This window comes from Notolepis coatsorum, assembly GCF_963971535.1.
Source record: "Notolepis coatsorum genome assembly, chromosome: 20".
Lineage (NCBI taxonomy): Eukaryota > Metazoa > Chordata > Actinopteri > Aulopiformes > Paralepididae > Notolepis > Notolepis coatsorum.
The window spans coordinates 50,479,806-50,497,610 of record NC_140184.1 but is presented as its reverse complement, the minus strand read 5'-3'; the positions used below and the strand labels follow the sequence as shown (position 1 = coordinate 50,497,610).

Sequence of the window (17,805 nt, the reverse complement as noted above, 5' to 3'; positions counted from 1 at the left end):
CCGAGCATTTTACTGTAATGTACATGTACTTTTTTTTAAAGATACATTTTTTGGCATTTTATCGCTTTATTGCTACTGGGCAGTCCAGTAGAGAGAGACAGAGGAGGAATGGGAGACAGAGTGGGGGGAAGACATTCGGCAAATAACGACGGGTTCGGGAGTCGAACCCGGGTCGGCCGTGTCGCGGCTGAGCGCGCTATGTGGTTCGCCACTGGGGCGCCCCATGTACATGTACTTTGTACATGTACTTTATACGTGATAAATACAGTAAAACAAAACTTGAAACATGAAACATCCAACAGGTGAAAGTGTAACACTGAACATGCAAAGGCATAATTCTACTGATAAAGCATTCATATAGTGTTTTCCATTCATACTATAGTATTTTCCATTTTGCACACCAGTGTTCAATGAGTGCTTAGAATGTCTACTCATATGATGTATGTGTTTGTCATTGGAAAAGAAAATACTTTAGACTTTAGATTTAGTGAAGAGTTCACACTGTTTTGGGGGCAAAGTGTGCTTTTGCAAGAGAAGTGTAGGATTTAGCATTTTGTGTATGAGATTTGAGATTTGTTTTTTTAGGGTTTTGAGGAAGTCGGGTACATGTAGTCTATGAGAAAATGTGTTTAAGCAATTGAGAAAAACTATAATAGTGTTGAGATGTTAGTAATGTTGATGAGATGTTGAGAGTGCTTTGACGAGACATTAAGAGTGTGTTGACAAGATGTTGATAGTGTTGATGAGATGTTAATAGTGTTGATGAGATGTTAATAGTGTTGATGAGATGTTAATAGTGTTGATGAGATTTTAGTAGTGTTGATGAGATGTTAGTAGTGTTGATAATATGTTGAGAGTGTGTTGACAAGACATTAAGATTGTTGACAAGGTGTTGACGAGAGCCTCACATTGGCTCCCCAGACTCTACTCCATCTGTCCCTCTCGGTGATGACCAATTGAGAAATGAATACGATAGTGATTAAAAAAAAGGGAGGGGGGGGGGATATTTGCAAATACAACTACTGTGCCAAGTTATATATTTTAGCATCTACATTTTTTTTGAAATTCTTTAGAAATTAGACTAAATTGTCACAATCTGGAGCCCTGGATAAATGGTCAATGAGTTATTTCTAGGCTGCACACTTTGCTAAATTAATTGGCTTCTGACATTTGCAGATCGTTAAGTCCAAGGCTCTGTACCAAATTTGGTATTTTATAGGGCAAAATGGTAGAAATGCAATATTGGACATCGATGGTCTCAGTGGCAAAGTTGTAGGGCGAGTACAACATTTTGTCTTAATAGGGAGGTGTAGTGGTTACGTCATTTTCGCTTTTTCCTGTTCCACCCTCTGTTCCACTTAATGTAATCCCCATTGACCATTTCTAAATCGGCTTGTTTTAGATAAATAAAGCATTAACGTTGGCATGGTGTACCTTTCTGTGCATATTTATCCACAATCTATAGCTCAACATGAAAATAGATAGATAGATAGAAACTTTATTGCCATTTCAACACTGTTGATTGGGATTTGTCTTGGTGCCACATACAGTACAGACAATGTTAAAAACATACAATATAAAAACACAAGAATACAATCCCCACAATAAAAAGTTTTACACAAACAATTAAAAAGAAAAAATGCTACAGTACCTAAAATAAATTGCTCAGTGTTCCAGTTTTAAAGTGCATATTGCCTTAAAGTGCATGTTGGCTGGTGCTAGCCCTTGTTGTGCAAAGTGCCTGAACATTTGTACTTGAGTTCAGGTGACGGACAGCCTCGGGATATGTACTGTTTTTAAAACGGGATGTCCTGCACCTGAGACTTTGGAGTCTTCTGCCAGAGGGAAGGGGGTTAAAGAGGTCGTAAGCAGGGTGAGAAGGGTCCCTGATCACCTTTTCCCCTTTCCGCCGGATTTGTGTGGCATAAATGGAGGCCACAGAGGGGAGCTCACAGCCGATGATTTTTGACGCTGTGTGTACAGTTCGTTCTAAATGTCCCCTATCATGGACGGTGGTGTTTCCGTACCACACAGTCATTGAGAAGGTATGGGTAATATTCACAAAATATTCACAATTAATCGTAAAGGTAGCAAAATAACAACGTTTTTCATTCGCTGGGAATTCGCTGGCTATTTGGCGCTGCTGACTGACGTCACCACAGCGTAACCTCCTGCCTGTAGTCACAGACCTAGGATCAGATTTCCCTTACATTCCATAAGCAATAATTCCATAAGCAACAATAGTGCTCCGGTGATCATAGCCATTTATCTCTAAAGCTATAACCACTATTTGTAAAAGCCACAACCACGTTACCATATTTGTATTTATAATTTAAATCGTATAACGTTATTTCGCTGCATATTAAATCACTGTAAATACTAATGTAAATCATTGTTTCGTTGTACATAATTTATTGTGTATAGTTTATAACGTTATTGTTTTTTACATGACGTTAGTAGCTAGCTAGCTAGCTAGCTTGCTAGCCGGCATTCCCGAAACTCCTAACATGCCCCGATTTAAAATGGTTCTCTCCTCTTTGTATACCTTTGTCCTCACAAACAAAGTATTCTGCCAGGGAACTTATGGACACGACAGTAGTAGTAGTTATAAGGTTTTTGAGCTTGTAACATTGTAGCTAGCTAGCTTGCTAGCCGGCATGATGCATGTGCAGTGCTTGCCCCACAGGTCTGAGAAGAGGACCTGCACATTTTACTCATTCCCGAAACTCCTCTACATGCCCCAATTTAAAATGGTTAACGACAGTAGACATTGCTAACGTCTAGTACGTTTAGCTAGGTAATCTTAACGTTAGCTAGCTAGCTAGCTAGCTTGATATCAGCTTGCCGTGACATTGTTTGGCGACAGCCTAACAGGCTGCCTACTGGCTACTGAACAACATGCTGCCTACTGGTAAATGTAGTTCTTTTTTTACGACAAATTAAAAACCTTATAACTACCTTTATTTCAACCAAAAATGCTTAAACAATAATGTTAGTGGTAGAAGGGAACCCATTTTGTGCAAAAATGGAAAGCTTGCCAATGTTCATGCGGCAGAATTGTTACAATAGCCGATAATCCATTTTCCCAATGATAAATCCCTATACGGGTGGAACAACCAGTGACGTCAGACTAGACCTCCCTATAGCACTTATGATGTGGAAGTTATGACCTGCCATCTGGTCAACAAGAGTGACTGGGTAGTCACTCCCCATAAGAGCCCACCTGACAAATCTGGTTGCTCTCGAGTTATGGTTTCTGTTCTCCTCTAGATGTGTACTCAGTGACTCAGTAATTAAAGTCAAGTGTTCCTTTATTAATTCCCTTGGGGAGATTCAGAGTAAGCTGAGTAGGCAGGCTCTTCAGGTGTCAGAAAAACAGGAAGGAATGCACAGAGCAGGCAACTGCACCTCCTCATCCATCACCCTCAACATAGGGGCCCCCCAGGGCTGTGTTCTGAGTCTCCTCCTCTACTCCCTGTACACACATGACTGTGTGGCTCAGCGGAACAACAACACAATCATCAAATTTGCTGATGACACAGTAGTGGTGGGCCTGATCTCTGCAAACGACGAGAGGGCCTACCTGGAAGAGGTCAAGGTCCTGGCGGGATGGTGCCAAGAGAACTGCCTCTCCCTGAACGTCAGCAAAACAAAGGAGATGATTGTGGACTTTAGGAGGTCGGGGGTCAGGGACTACAGCCCCCATAGCATCGACGGGGCACCGGTTGAGAGAGTGAACAGTTTTAAGTACCTCGGAGCCCACATATCCGAGGACTTGACATGGACCACACACATTGACAGTGTTGTGAAGAAGGCACGACAATGCCTTTACTTCCTCAGGCGCCTAAGGAAGTTCCAAGCAGTGTTAATTTTGTTGACTAAATTGATGACGAAAGATGTTCGTCAACGAAGGTTTTTTTCATGACGACAACAAGACGTGACGTCACGTTATTGAAGACCACGTGACACCAAAAAGAACATAGCATTTAAGACGACGGAGGCTGAGAGGATGGCTAGGCTGCCAGAAGAGCTAATAGCTAATAGCCTGGGAGTCGGGACCTATATCCCAGACACAGACTTGCTCTCTTTCATCTGTGTACACCCACTACTATCAACATTACACATGGATACAACAAGGACAAGACCACGTTCACTTAAAAAGGTAATGTTAGTATGAAAAGAAAAGAAACAGACGAGTACTAACACTGAGATTGACCCTGCTATAAGTTATGAATCCCTTTAGCGCTTTAAGTGCACTAAAACGTCGTAATGACTTTTTATTTTTCATATAATGTTGGGTACATGCTCAGTAGAGTTAGAACGCTCCCAGTCTTAGGGGCTGTGATATTTTGTTACCACACTTTATGCACATAGAAGTGCGGTGGCAGGTTCGCTAAGCTAATGTTGTTAGCCGAATGCTCTGATGGGGGCCGCCATTTTAAGTGACGTCAGCGATCTACGGTACGACTCGAGGGACAAAAGGGAATGTGTGTGTGACGTGTGTGAAATTTGTACAGTAGGTCCCAGTAAGAATTGCAATCAGTGTGTACTGTGTATTTACACTATCCTAATGTTGCTTTGTAAAAGCAATTTAAATCAGAATATGTTCCATTCCATGTCTGACTATTTCTGAATCTATTGACCATTTCAAGGAATGTTTGGTTACTATTGTATTGGGCTTCTAGCCTTCTACTGAACTTATTGTGAATCAGCTGATAGGGTTTGGGCTAGACTATACTTAATAAATAGAATTGCACTATTTACAATATAAAAATATAAAATGTCTTTTTTTCATTAGCGAAAACTAGACAAAAACAAAAAAGACAAAATCGAGACTGACTAAGACTAAAATGCTCAGACATTTAGTTGACTAAAACTGACTAAACGAAAAATTAATGCAGATGACTAAATATGATGAAAACCAAAAAGGAGCACTTGACACATGACTAAGACTAAAACTAAAATTGTACCTAAATTGTACCTAAATTGCACCTCATCCCATTTCTGCCTTGCACTATATAGTATTGTATATTAGTACACTGCATAGTATTGTATATTATATGGTAACTCAGTTACGTCTATTCTGCATCGAACATTGTACATATGTCTATACTGAACACTGTGACCTCATTTTTTTACTTCTAATTTACATGCTATACTATGTTATTTTATTTCATACTTATCTTGTCTTGCACAGTCTCTGGAGCGTAACAGTAAGAAGCATTTTGTATAAAAGTATTCTGTACTTCTGTATGACAACTATTAAAGAAACTTGAAACTTGAAAATGAAAATAGCTGCCAAAATGAACACTGGTTCCAAGTCAGTCAGAAGATCCTTAAGAACTTCTACTCATGTACAATAGAGAGCATCCTGACTGGCAATATCACCTCCTGGTTTGGGAATAGCACCGCACAAGACCGTAGCAGACTACAGAGTAGGGCTGACCTTCGAATTTTTTTTGGCAATCGAAGCTTCGGGGCCGAGCTTCGATTTTAATTCGAAGCTTCGAATTTAAAAAAAATAATGATGTTTTCTTTTTTTATATATATATAATTTTTTTTTTTTTTTTTTATCTTATGTTGTGGGACTTGCACAGCACTTTGGTAAACTTTGTTGTTTTTAAATGTGCTCTATAAATAAAGTGGATTGGATTAATGAATTAAGTAGCCCCTTTCGTTACACTGTAGCACTCAACACTTTGATGAACATTGTTGCTCAGCTGATAGAGTTGTGCCCTTCCTGATGGCTTGTCGTACAGAACTTGTAAGTCGCTTTGGATAAAAGCGTCAGCTAAATGACTAAATGTAAATGTAAATGTGACACAGCCAACACGGCTGTGTGATTTAATTCAAGGTGGATCGCTGTTGTCGTTTGAACAACTTCAGATTTCATGGGAACTACCAATCCCCCAAATCAAGAATGTTTAAGATGAATGAAGTAAGATTTTGATTATTTGAAATATGGCCTGTGTAGACTAAACTATGCACAGAATTATGTCAGTCTACAAGGTCCGGCAATGTAGACCTTGTAGACTCCACTACAGACCAATTATCAGTGAATGTTCATGCATTTTTAAGAAGGGCTACTTCCACAAAAAAACAAAGAACTCACCAAAACATCTCAGTAGCACCTTATCTAAATGTTCTATTTCATATATGGAGATTCATATTTATTTATGTATTGCATGCATTTCTACATTTTATTTCCTATTTTGTTTATTCATCCCAGTATCTTTCTTTCTTATGTGTGGAATTCTACAAGGCATTTACATTCACATTTACATTTAGTCATTTAGCTGACGCTTTTATCCAAAGCGACTTACAAGTTCTGTACGACAGGTCATCAGGAAGGATACAACTCTATCAGCTGAGTAACAATATTCATCAAAGTGTTGCGTGTTACAGTGTAGGTTAGTTAGGGTTAGATTTTTTTTATTTAATATTTTTATTTTATTTCAGATAATGGTTGAAGAAGTGTGTCTTTAGTCGACGGCGAAAGATTGGACGGGATTCGGCTGTCCTAACTGGGGTGGGTAGTTAATTCCACCATTGTGGGGCAAGGACTGAGAATAGGCGTGTAGGTGGTGTATATGTGTGTTTGAGGATGATATCCTTCAAACAGGCAATAGTGATGATATAATTTGGGCAGTGCTGAGCTGGGTTACTTTCCTCCAGTGTATTTGTCCCCCGGCTCCACCCAATGGCCCCATGCACACACACACACACACACACACACACACACACACACACACACACACCGAAGTAAAAAAAAAAAAAAATTGAAAACAAATGTTTTGAAAAAATATTTTTTATTTATTTTTTTAACTTCGATTTTTTTTTATGTTCGAAGCTTGTGCCATCGAACGAAGCTTCGAAGTATTTAAGACAGCCCTACTACAGAGAGTGGCCCGTTCAGCCGAGCGCATAATTGGAGGGGGGCTTCCCACTCTCCAGAACATTTACAACAAGCGGTGCAGGGGCAAGGCTAAGAGAATTATCAAGGACTCCAGCCACCCAAACAACTGCCTCTTTGAACTGGTGCGGTCAGGCAAGCGATACCGGAGTCTTATGGCAAGCACAGAAAGACTCAGAAGAAGCTTCTATCCCCAGGCCATCAGGTTGCTCAACGAACAATAACACTATGCAACAACCATCAAATGCACTCACAGCACACATATCCACTCGCACACACTCACTTTAAACAAAAACCCACTGCAGCACCCACTCTACACACTTTAGAACACCTACTGTAGACACACTTTATATTTATTGGCAAATAATTTGCACTACAAACCATACCTCAGGACACCTTACTGTAAATTGTACCTAAATTGTACCTCATCCCATGTCTGCTTTGCACTATATAGTATATTGTATATTAGTATATTGCATAGTATATTGTATGGTAACTCAGTTACTTCTATTCTGCATTGAACATTGTACATATGTACATACTGAACACTTGTGTCTACGTACGTGACTTCTATTTTTTACTTTTTAACTTGCTATACTTATTTTATTTCATACTTATCTTTTGTCTAGCACAGTCTCTGGAGCGTAACAGAAAGAAGCATTTTGTATAAAAGTAGTCTGTACTTCTGTATGACAACTATTAAAGAAACTTGAAACATCACACACACACACACACACATCCACAGAGATACACACCACCTGGCTTCATTCTTGTAGTTGTGGTGCAGGGAATAATAGTTATCAGTCTCAGAAAACCCAGAAGATTAATATATAGTCGTGAGTCTGATCACTGAAGTTTCGGTTCTACAACCTTTCTCAAGTGAGAAATGAGTGTGCAAGAGCTGACACATGTTGTTCAGTGGTGTTTATTTTCCTTTTGAATCTGTTGCTGTTATATTCACTGAAACTTCATGAGTCAGCTGCCTGACAGCCATTTGCTCCTTGGGCGGCGGCAACGTAAGCCAACTTTGATGGCATCATATAAACAGTCAGGCCTCCAGCTAATGTTGACCCGGCTGCCCTGCTACAAAAGCAGGGAATTCCCCACCCCCCGGCTCTGCATATGATGCAGGACAAATCTGAACACGATGTGATGAGTAATTAAAGCATTCACTGAGATAAGTACAGTCTGTCTGTCTGTCTGCCTGGTGGCTTAAGAGGAAAGCAATTAAAAACATATTTCCCAAGGCACTGATTATTCTGCGTGTCAATGACAAGGAGGAGGAGGAGTGTAACTGAGGGGTTACAAAACCCTGACTGTATTAAAGATTGTGATAGATTAAACCACTGCTAGTTATGTACTTTAATTACTGGCCAAACAGTACATCAAATATAGATGGTGAACACCCACAAGAACACGGCATTGACACAGAAATACTATTGGAGGGTAATTTATTATTATTAGGCAACGTTAGGTTACAGAATGAGAATTAGGGTCGCGCTTGTATGGCGAAGAATATACGTAAAGTCAGTCAAGAGCATAAGTCACTAAGAATAGCAGGAATCCTACGATGGGTCTAAGCTGACGCCACCTGTTGTATAGTAGCAATTATATAGGGCAACACCGGTACCAACTGGAGACAATGGGTTCCCTCCGGGGTGTAAGGCCTGGAGGGTAGAGGAATGTTCGGGTACTCCGTCTGAGTCAACGGGGAATAAAGAGACTCCAGGTACAGGAGTCGGTGCTTGTACTCCCTTGATCAGCAGACAAAAGCAATAGTTGTAATCCAAGATGCTCGACAGCATTGACGACAGCTAGCCAGCCCCGTCCACGAGGCAGGCCCGAGTGGTAATCCTCACGAGGTTAAATCCCAAACGATAGTGGAAATCAACAGTGCTCTTCTCCGGTAGTCACGTCCCAAATCAATATAATCCAACCAGGAATGGTTCTGCAATCGCCGGCGCCGATTCTCCTGTGTACATGTCCAACGGTTCTCGCCTAGGACTCCTCGGGTGTGGGCGACGTATTTAGGCCACACAGCCTGGATAAGTGCACTAGCTAAAGACACGACGAACCGATGGGTAATGCTACACACGGAAGGACTGTGACCGCACGATATACAATAAATGATCGACTATTGACTTCACATTAGATTAAGTCGAACTCAACGTTACTTCATTAAACTCTGACACTTTAACATTCTATTCGCACGCGGTTCTCAATGCTCTATTTAGACGCAAGGTTGCTCACTTCACTGCACGTTGACTCGTGGTGAAGGTGGGTAAGGTTTAGGTAAGGTACTGCTGTTTACACCTGCGCCGTATTTATACTTAAGTGAATATCTAGTCCCAACCTCAGTCCTTGTCTCGTATTACTACGCTGACTCTGGGCATGTTCTGACATGCCTGTAGTTGTCTTTGAACTTGCCGTTGGGGGCTTGCGCGTTGGCGCCTGGGGGCGCTGTCCAATAGGAGAGCGAATATTACTCTGGTCTGTACGCAGGTAAAGGGATATTCCGTGTATATATATAAATAATATACAAAGTATATCAAACGATACATATATATATATTCAGTTTAATCTGGCCCTTCACAACAAGGAGGATGAAGTCTACTGTGTATCGTGGATGTGAGGATGTGTACTATGGACTAAAAAGACAACCACGGTTGTATCTGGTCATTTCCTCATGGAATAATGATTAAAGGAACATGCCGACATTATGGGAGATGCGCTTACCGTCTTCTCCAGAGTCAAGAAGATACATACCAATTTCATCTCTGTGCATTTGGTAGAAAGCTATCCAGCTGCAAGCTAGCCTATCTTAGCACAGCCTAGCTGTTGACCAAAACACCTCTCCCAGAGTTTTAAGTTAGGCTAGCTGATCCGTATCTGCTTCCATTCATTTGTGCTACGCTAGGCTAGCTTGTAACCGGATAGCTTTCTACTGAATGAACAGAGAGGAAATTGTTATCTATATTCTTGTCTGACTGGAGAAAATGATAATCGCATTTCCTATAATGTTGCCGTGTTTCCTTTAAGTGTCCTTTAAGTGTTCCTGTTCGATAGTGGGTCTTGGTTGGGAGTTGGGTAACTGGATAGAATTTTACTTCATATGAATCCTCATGCATCATAAGCGTCTTGAATCTCATATGAATCACACACATCATCCAGGCCTCTTTCTTAATCCAGCACGTATGCCTACGTATTCTTTTTACCAGTGCATATGGTGCGTCTTCAAAATCGAGTCACCTTCAACACTCATCTTTTGCAATCGGCTTGTTAGGATTCTCAGCTCTTTGAAAACTAGGTCAGTGGAAAAGAGTTTGGGAAGCTTCTGTTGTTGTGCAGCTGTGTATTGGAAATCCAAGCAAGATGGGTCTTGTTCCACTGGCGTCGGCAGCCCTGGCCCTAATGAGCTCCAGATGCTCATGAATCAGGCCATTGTGGCTGGCTGGGCCAGTTCACTACCCTTCACTCTCTCAACCCCCTCCTCGCCCTTTCTCACTCTCACCTCCTTCTCTCCTCTTCTCGCTCTCATGCTTGTTTTATAGTTTTGCATATAATGCATTCTCCCACACACCATGGTTATGTAGAAAGTATTATAGTAGAACACTGTAGGGCAATAGTCTATGGTCAGTCAATTATGTAAGATAGAGGGAAGTACACAAAGAAAGAAAGAAAGAAAAGAGAGGATAATGTGAACAATTGTGCAGCAGAGGTTAGAAGCCAAAAACTGAGATATGTTCTCTCCTCTACCACTGCTTTTAAAGGAACACGCCAACATTATTGGAAATGCGCTTACCATCTTCTCCAGAGTCAGTCAGACAAGAAGATAGATACCAATGTCCTACCTGTGCCTTCAGTAAAACACTATCTGGCTGCAAGCTAGCCTAGCTTAGCATAAATGAATGGAAGCGGATACGGAGCACTAGCCTAGCTGTTGACCAAAAACACCTCTCCCTGAGTTTTAAGCTAGGCTAGTGGTCCATATCCTCTTCCATTAATTTGTGCTAAGCTGGCTAGCTTGCAGCAGGATAGATTTCTACTGAATGCACAGAGAGGAAACTGCTATCACAGAAAATGCAAAGCCTTCATTTGGGTTTGTCAAAGTTGCTCTGTTTTATTGTTATTTAATTATCCCAGTGTTCCAGAGTTGAGCCTTCTCATACAGGCAATGGCTAGCCTCCAGATACATCTCATTGGACCAGACTGTATGCTGCTTTGAAGGACCACCATAGACTAAACATGTTTGCCTATTGCTGACATCCTCTCTGATTACATTATGCTATGATATCTGTCTTATCACCTCACATCCACAGGAGGAAATGGCCAGCAAAAAGAACATGTTGCGTTACAAATGTGGTTGTCACATCCATGTATTACTTGAGGCATCTTTGTTAAGTGAGACAGAAGTTAATATCAAGCTAGGTTTGACACTGTAACGTTTGTATTTTAAAATATAAAAATTAGTTCACTTAAAGGGGAACTATCTTATAAATGGCCTTTTTTAGTGTTTAGCATTGTTTCCTAGCTATGTGAACTTATATTATTATGATCTATGTCTCTAATTCTCATATTGGCGCATTCTTCCAATTCTCCTCTCACAATATTCACCCTCACTGAACTGAGTCACCTGAAAATGTGCTGATTTGTGATGTCAGAGAGACACCGCTGCATGATAATGTGGCTGTGTGGCATCAGGTACATGATGAGCTGCACACAGTGGTTGGAGCCCAGCCTCAAAACGGCTTAAGATCTTGAGGTAGAAAAATGCTGTTTTTGAGGACTTGATTAGAAATACAAAACAATGAATACAAAAAAATAAAAAATTACAGAGGTGTTCCATAGACTCACAGGAATTGTGTAAAAGTGCCCAAATAGTGAAAGAAATAGTAAAATAGTTCCCCTTTAATAAAATTGTATTACATATGGCATCTGAATGACAGCAGTATTCTCCTTTTTAAGGACAGATGATACAGGTGATGCACCGATGTGAAAATTGTGGCCGATACCCGATATTAATATTGCTGTTCTGGCCAATACCGATATTTACCGATGTCGATATCTCTGTATAGAAAACACTTTTTTATGATAATCAAATAAAGAGCTATTTTCCAAAATGCATTTTTTCTTTTTACTTTTGTAATTTATTTTCAGAAATGACTGATATTTTTTAACAATTTAAGACCAAAACATGTTAGATAAAAATAAATAGTAAAAAAATTTTATTATTAAAATCGGCCCTATTTTGATATCGGACCGATACCGATGTGTAAAGAAATCCCATTTTATATCCGCGGCCGATATATCGTGCACCACACCATGTGGGGTACAGTGGACTTTCCTAGGTGGCCTCCCCTGAAACTGATTCCTCTTTGAGTTGATGATGGAACAGATTCAAGGTTGTGTGATGAGTCTCATTTTGGTGCACGGAGGTCGGGGAGCGACAGACCTTGTGCTAGCACTGAAGAAGACATACTGTAGATGCACTATCACATGCATGCCCGCTCACTCTCTCTCTCTCTCTCTCTCTCTCTCTCTCTCTCTCTCTCTCTCTCTCTCTCTCTCTCTCTCTGTTTCTCGTAATCTGTTCCCCAGGTTCCTGTTTAGGTCAGTGAACTTCAGAAGCAAGCCCACCGGTCCCATGCTAGTGGCCACCTACTGGCCAGACCTGCCTATCAAGATAGACGCTGCCTACGAAAACCCACTGGAGGAGAAGACGGTGTTCTTCGCAGGTACAGTACTCCTTGGGAAACAAAGGAAAAGGCTGTTGATTGATCTGTTGAATAGATACTATAAGATATTCCTTTATTGATCCCCTTGGGGAAATTCTGGCTTCATAGCAGCATGGGGGGGGGGGGGGGGTACAAGTATGGGCATGGTAATAGTAGAAATACATAGATATAGGCAATAGAATTATAGAAAAGATAAAAAAATAAATAAACAGTGTAAACAATATAATTAACAATATATTAATTAATATAGGAATATGAGAAAGTAAACAGTGTAATCAAAGGTGCAGATGAGGGGCTGTATGCCCTATAATAATAACTTTATTTGTATAGCACTTTTCATACAGAGGTTGCAATTCAAAGTGCTTCACAACAGTAAAAAATACAGGCATCAGTTATATTATACGTTACAATAAATATGGGCAATATAACACTTAGAATCTGAATATATACTATGAGTGTAGTGGCCGCTTGTCGCTCCCCAATGAATCGACAAGCGTCACGATGCACCCACTTAGATAATTTATCAACATCCACAACTTTGATTGCTGAGTTAGGAAATGATCTATGTGGGTGCATCGTGACGCTTGTCGATTCATTGGGGCGCGACAAGCGGCCACTACAGTTAGATAACCTAAGTGGGGAACAACCAGGAGATCACTGTGACAGAGAGTAATGCAGTCTATGTAAAGTAAACAGTATACACAAGGTACCCTAACTGGCATGATATATGTTATACGTTGTAGTCCTTGCAGGTTAGGTGGTAAGAGTCAGACACCCTAGCTGATGACATGTTGGAGAATTTACATTGCAGTAAAATGTTTGTCATTTAACAGCTGCATCATTGATCAGGGAAATGCACACAATTCCGTTTCACGAGTACCCGACAAATATTTCACTTATCTTGAGTCCACGCCGATTGACATAAGAAGACATTCCAGTTCCTTTTTGGACCGTTGTTGTTTGGATGTTCTGGTCAATAGCCATTTAATGGTCTTCATAATGTTAACTGAGTAATACATGGTCCTCTACTCTACTCTACTCATCACCACTGATATGCTTTCCTGTAATGACAGTTCATTTAGAAGAACTGCAACGTACATTAGAAGTTGAGGTAGAAATGTTGGCTGAGTATTGTTATATGTGGTTTGATCTCTGGCTACATTAGACTCTATAATGCTAGTTATTAGTGGTTTATAATGCATGCCTTGCATTGCAGCATCATGAATATCTTCCTAAACCCGAACTAGGTTTGCGTAATATATTCTCCAGCTTCTAATGCGTTGAAAGTAGAACTGGGTCTTTGCATAGTTTCCTTTGTTCAAGCTATGAAAATGACTTGGTGCTCACTGTTATCAATCCCCATAATAGTGAACCGATGATGTCATCTCACTGATCACATACCCAGTCCTCCAAACACAGTCCCATATTTTATATTTCCAGTATTTTTTCAGATGTTGGATTTGTCTGATATAACGGCACTCACTCTGCAAGTGGAACGGTGCATTGTAATAACAGTGTGTGTGTTTATGTGGAGGTGAGCTGATCAGTTCCTAAGTATTCATACTTGGATTGGAAAATGAAGGTGTCCTGATACTGATACTTTAGTGAAGTATGCAATATAAAACTTTTCCAGAAGGGAGGGAATAAGGCATTTCTTTGATACTAAAATTGCAAACCGCCAGCTGTGGCATGCTGGAGGGGCTTGAAGTCCACAGTGCAACATGCACAGAGTGTTCTTCCATGGTCAGAAGCAGCCTGCTGTGTCCTGTCTTTTGCAACTAGCTAGCAACATCCCAGCAATGTGGTAGTCCTTATATCAGCGTTGGTGTCTTTTAGCCACTCAATACAAGGTTTGTATCTTTTTCTCGGTTTCTTGCTTGAAAATGAGTGGTCAACGCTCAATCAATGCAATCTGCTATGGCAGTGGTAGACAGGAGGGTAGGCCTAGTGGTTAGACTGTAATCACATAACATTACAGCACAGGCTGGCTGTGACCACAGAAGAAGAGCGCTCTGTGGAAATATGTAAATGACGTCTTGGCAGCTTTATGAATGCCCTCCATTAAGACACTTGTTCCTGTAATGGTTTTATAGTAGGCAGTGGTATGATCAACAGTAAATGGAGGGGTACTTGAATTAGTATTTGTATCGGCCACTGCACTTAAGGGGAATGCCACCCATTTTAAGAATCGCATTATTATTGTGCCCAAGGACAGTTCAGTCAGTATTTGTGAGCATGCAGCATAAATGTAGAAATCAGAGAGAAACCCCTGTGATTGGGGCTCTGACTTTATGAGGCCATACAATGGGCTCTTACACCCAAATGAGAAAGAAGAATATAAACCTTATTTGGGTGTAAGAGCTCACACAATCATTTTATGACCCCATTCATTGTCTATGGAGCAACCCCAGATCCTACGTGCTAGTTATACCAGCGATTGAAGGGTTCTCTCTGACTGAACTGTCCTGGGGCACAGGACGAACATAGGTGGATTCTTAAAATGGATGGTATCCCCCTTTTAATGAAGTAAATTAAATACTGAAACATTGGTATGGGTGGTAGTGATTGGAAAAAGAGCATGACAATAACTATTTATAAAGGGAAAGGAGATGCACTTGAGTGCGGAAAGTACAGAGGAGTTAGACTGCAGGAACATGGAATGAAGGATTTTGAGAGGGTGTTGGAGGAAAGGCTGAGGCAGGAGACAGTGTGGATTCTGCCCAGGAAAATCAACGAGCGATGCAATTTTTGTATTGAGGCAGATGCAGGAAAAGTATAGAGAGAAGAAAAAGAAATTATATCACGTTTTTGTAGACCTGGAAAAGGCATTTGACAAAATACCAAGGAGTGCTATAGAGTGGAGCGCTTAGGAGGCAGAAGATACCAGAGAGACTTGTGAGAGCTGTAATGTCCCTGTATGTGGGAGCCACTTCGAGAGTCAAGACAGTAGCTGGAACATCGGAGGACTTTGGCATTGAAGTAGGTGTGCACCAGGGTTCGGCTCTTAGCCAACTGCTCTTCATTACTATAATGGAGGAAGCAACAAGAGATTCACAAGGAGAAGGACCGTGGGAGCTGCTTTATGCTGATGATCTAGTGCTGACGGCAGATTCAGAGGAGGAAGTGAGGAGAATGTTTGTTGAGTGGAGGGATGGAATGAAGAAGAGGGGAATGAAGATAAATATCGACAAGACAAAGGTGATGATAACAGGGAGTGAAGGAGAGAGGATTCAGTCAGGAAGATACCCATGTGGAGTCTGTGGAAGAGGAGTGGGAGTAAACTCTGTGCAGTGTAGAGAATGTGACAAATGGTGTCACCAAAGATGTTCAGGTTTGGAAAATCTGAGGGGAGTGAGGGATTTTAAATGCCCCACGTGTGAGAGGATAGAGGAGGAGGTGGTTGGAGATGGTGGTCTAGTGGTGGGAGGGGAGGTGCTGGAGGAGGTGAAGCACTTTCGCTATCTGGGAGATGTGATGGACTGTGAGGCGGGAGTGAAAAGGACGGTGAGGGCGAGAGTGACGGTGGCGTGGAGGAAGTGGCGGGAAATTAGTAGGCTACTGGTGAATCAAAACATAGAGGTAAATATCAGAGGAGGGATATATGAAGCATGTGTGAGATCAGTTCTCCTGTGTATGGTTCAGAAACGTGGGCAATGACAAAAAGGGTGATGGTGGTGTTAAGGAGCTGTGATCGGAAGATGTTGAGGTATGTGGCGGGAGTCAGATGGTAGGACGGGAGGACCAGTGCAGAGGTGGATGCTATCTGTGGTGTCAGGGAAATTGATTTCAAGGTGAGATATGGACGTCTCTCAGGTGGTTTGGACATGTGAGAAGATCGGAGGAGGGGGGGATGTTGAGAGGGGTGGAGGAGATGATTGTGGATGGGCAGAGGCCGAGAGGGAGACCGAAGCAGACGTGGAGGGGATGTGTGGAAAATGATATGAGGGATCTGGAGATACATGAAGACATGGTACAAAACCGTGCCCAGTGGCGTGGAGTCATCGCCCCATCCAACCTCACTGTAGTGGGAAAAAAGGACGTAAAATGAAGATGATGATGATGATGATGATGATGATGATGATGATGATGATGATGATTAATTGGGCCAATATTTGACTTTTTGAGATAATCAGCATTGGCCGATTCCTGAAGTCACAAGGCTGATAAACAAAACATGTCTGCAGGCAGCCTAGTCAGTGTGGCTGCTGTGGATCCACAGTAGCCACATTGTTGGTGAGCCTGTGGGCTGCCGTTGTTAAGCATGTTACATAAACATATATGTTCTTCATCAATGGCGCTATAGCTACATGATCAGCCAGTGCAAGGTTTTCCAGAAGTAGAAGAGCAACAAACTTCTCCTCTCATTTCAAGTTAACAATCTCCTATAGTAAGCTTTGATAATTATTAGATAGATAACGAATGTTAGTTATAGTTTATTTCATTTGCTTATGGGCTAGAGATTAACAAGTGGGTTTACGTTACGAGGACAACAACGTTTTGGGGAATGACTGTTATGGGCTTCTAGCTAACGTAACGTTTCTGCACTTGTGTGCGTGTCTCTCTCCCTCTGTGTGTGTGGGTTTAATGAGAGACAGTAGTGGATTTGTGGGGCAGAATCACTTGGTAGATGATATGAGCAGACTGTGCAATGTGAGTGAACAAAGTAAAAAAAAAATTATGTGATTGCTTAGTTTGACTATTTGGCTTGTAACCGAGTCTGTCAACAAACATAAACAAACATACAAAAATAATACTTCCGGACAGTTTTGGGAAGGTGGTGAAAAAGAGCTCTGTACTATAAATTGGGGTGGCACAGTGGTTAGCACTGCTGCCTCACAGCAAGAAGGTCCTGGGTTCGAACCACAGCAGGGGGCCTTTCTACGTGGAGTTTGCATGTTCTCCCTGTGTTTGTGTGGGTTTCCTCTGGGTACCCCCTCCGGATTCCTCCCACACCATAAAGACATACATGTTAGGCTGCGACAGGGACTACAGATGAAAATGAGCTCATTAGCTAATTCTGGCACATTTACATTGATGTGGAAACTGAAGATGTTGATTAATGTGCACTGCCCCTGGGTAAAAAAGAAAATATCTATCTCATGCAACCTGCTATAAACATTTGCCTAAATTACCTCAGTCACCATCGTATTTTTAAAA

At 41.3% G+C, this 17,805-nt stretch overlaps 1 protein-coding gene across 1 annotated transcript in view; it reads left to right on the top strand.

Moving 5' to 3' along the window:
• Positions 1-17,805, top strand: part of mmp2 (matrix metallopeptidase 2) — a 77,389-nt gene that overhangs the window by 46,134 nt on the left and 13,450 nt on the right. The window contains exon 10 of the mRNA XM_084337401.1: positions 12,512-12,648. Coding sequence (XP_084193527.1) covers positions 12,512-12,648 — 137 coding nt within the window. The remainder of the gene's footprint in view (positions 1-12,511; positions 12,649-17,805) is intronic.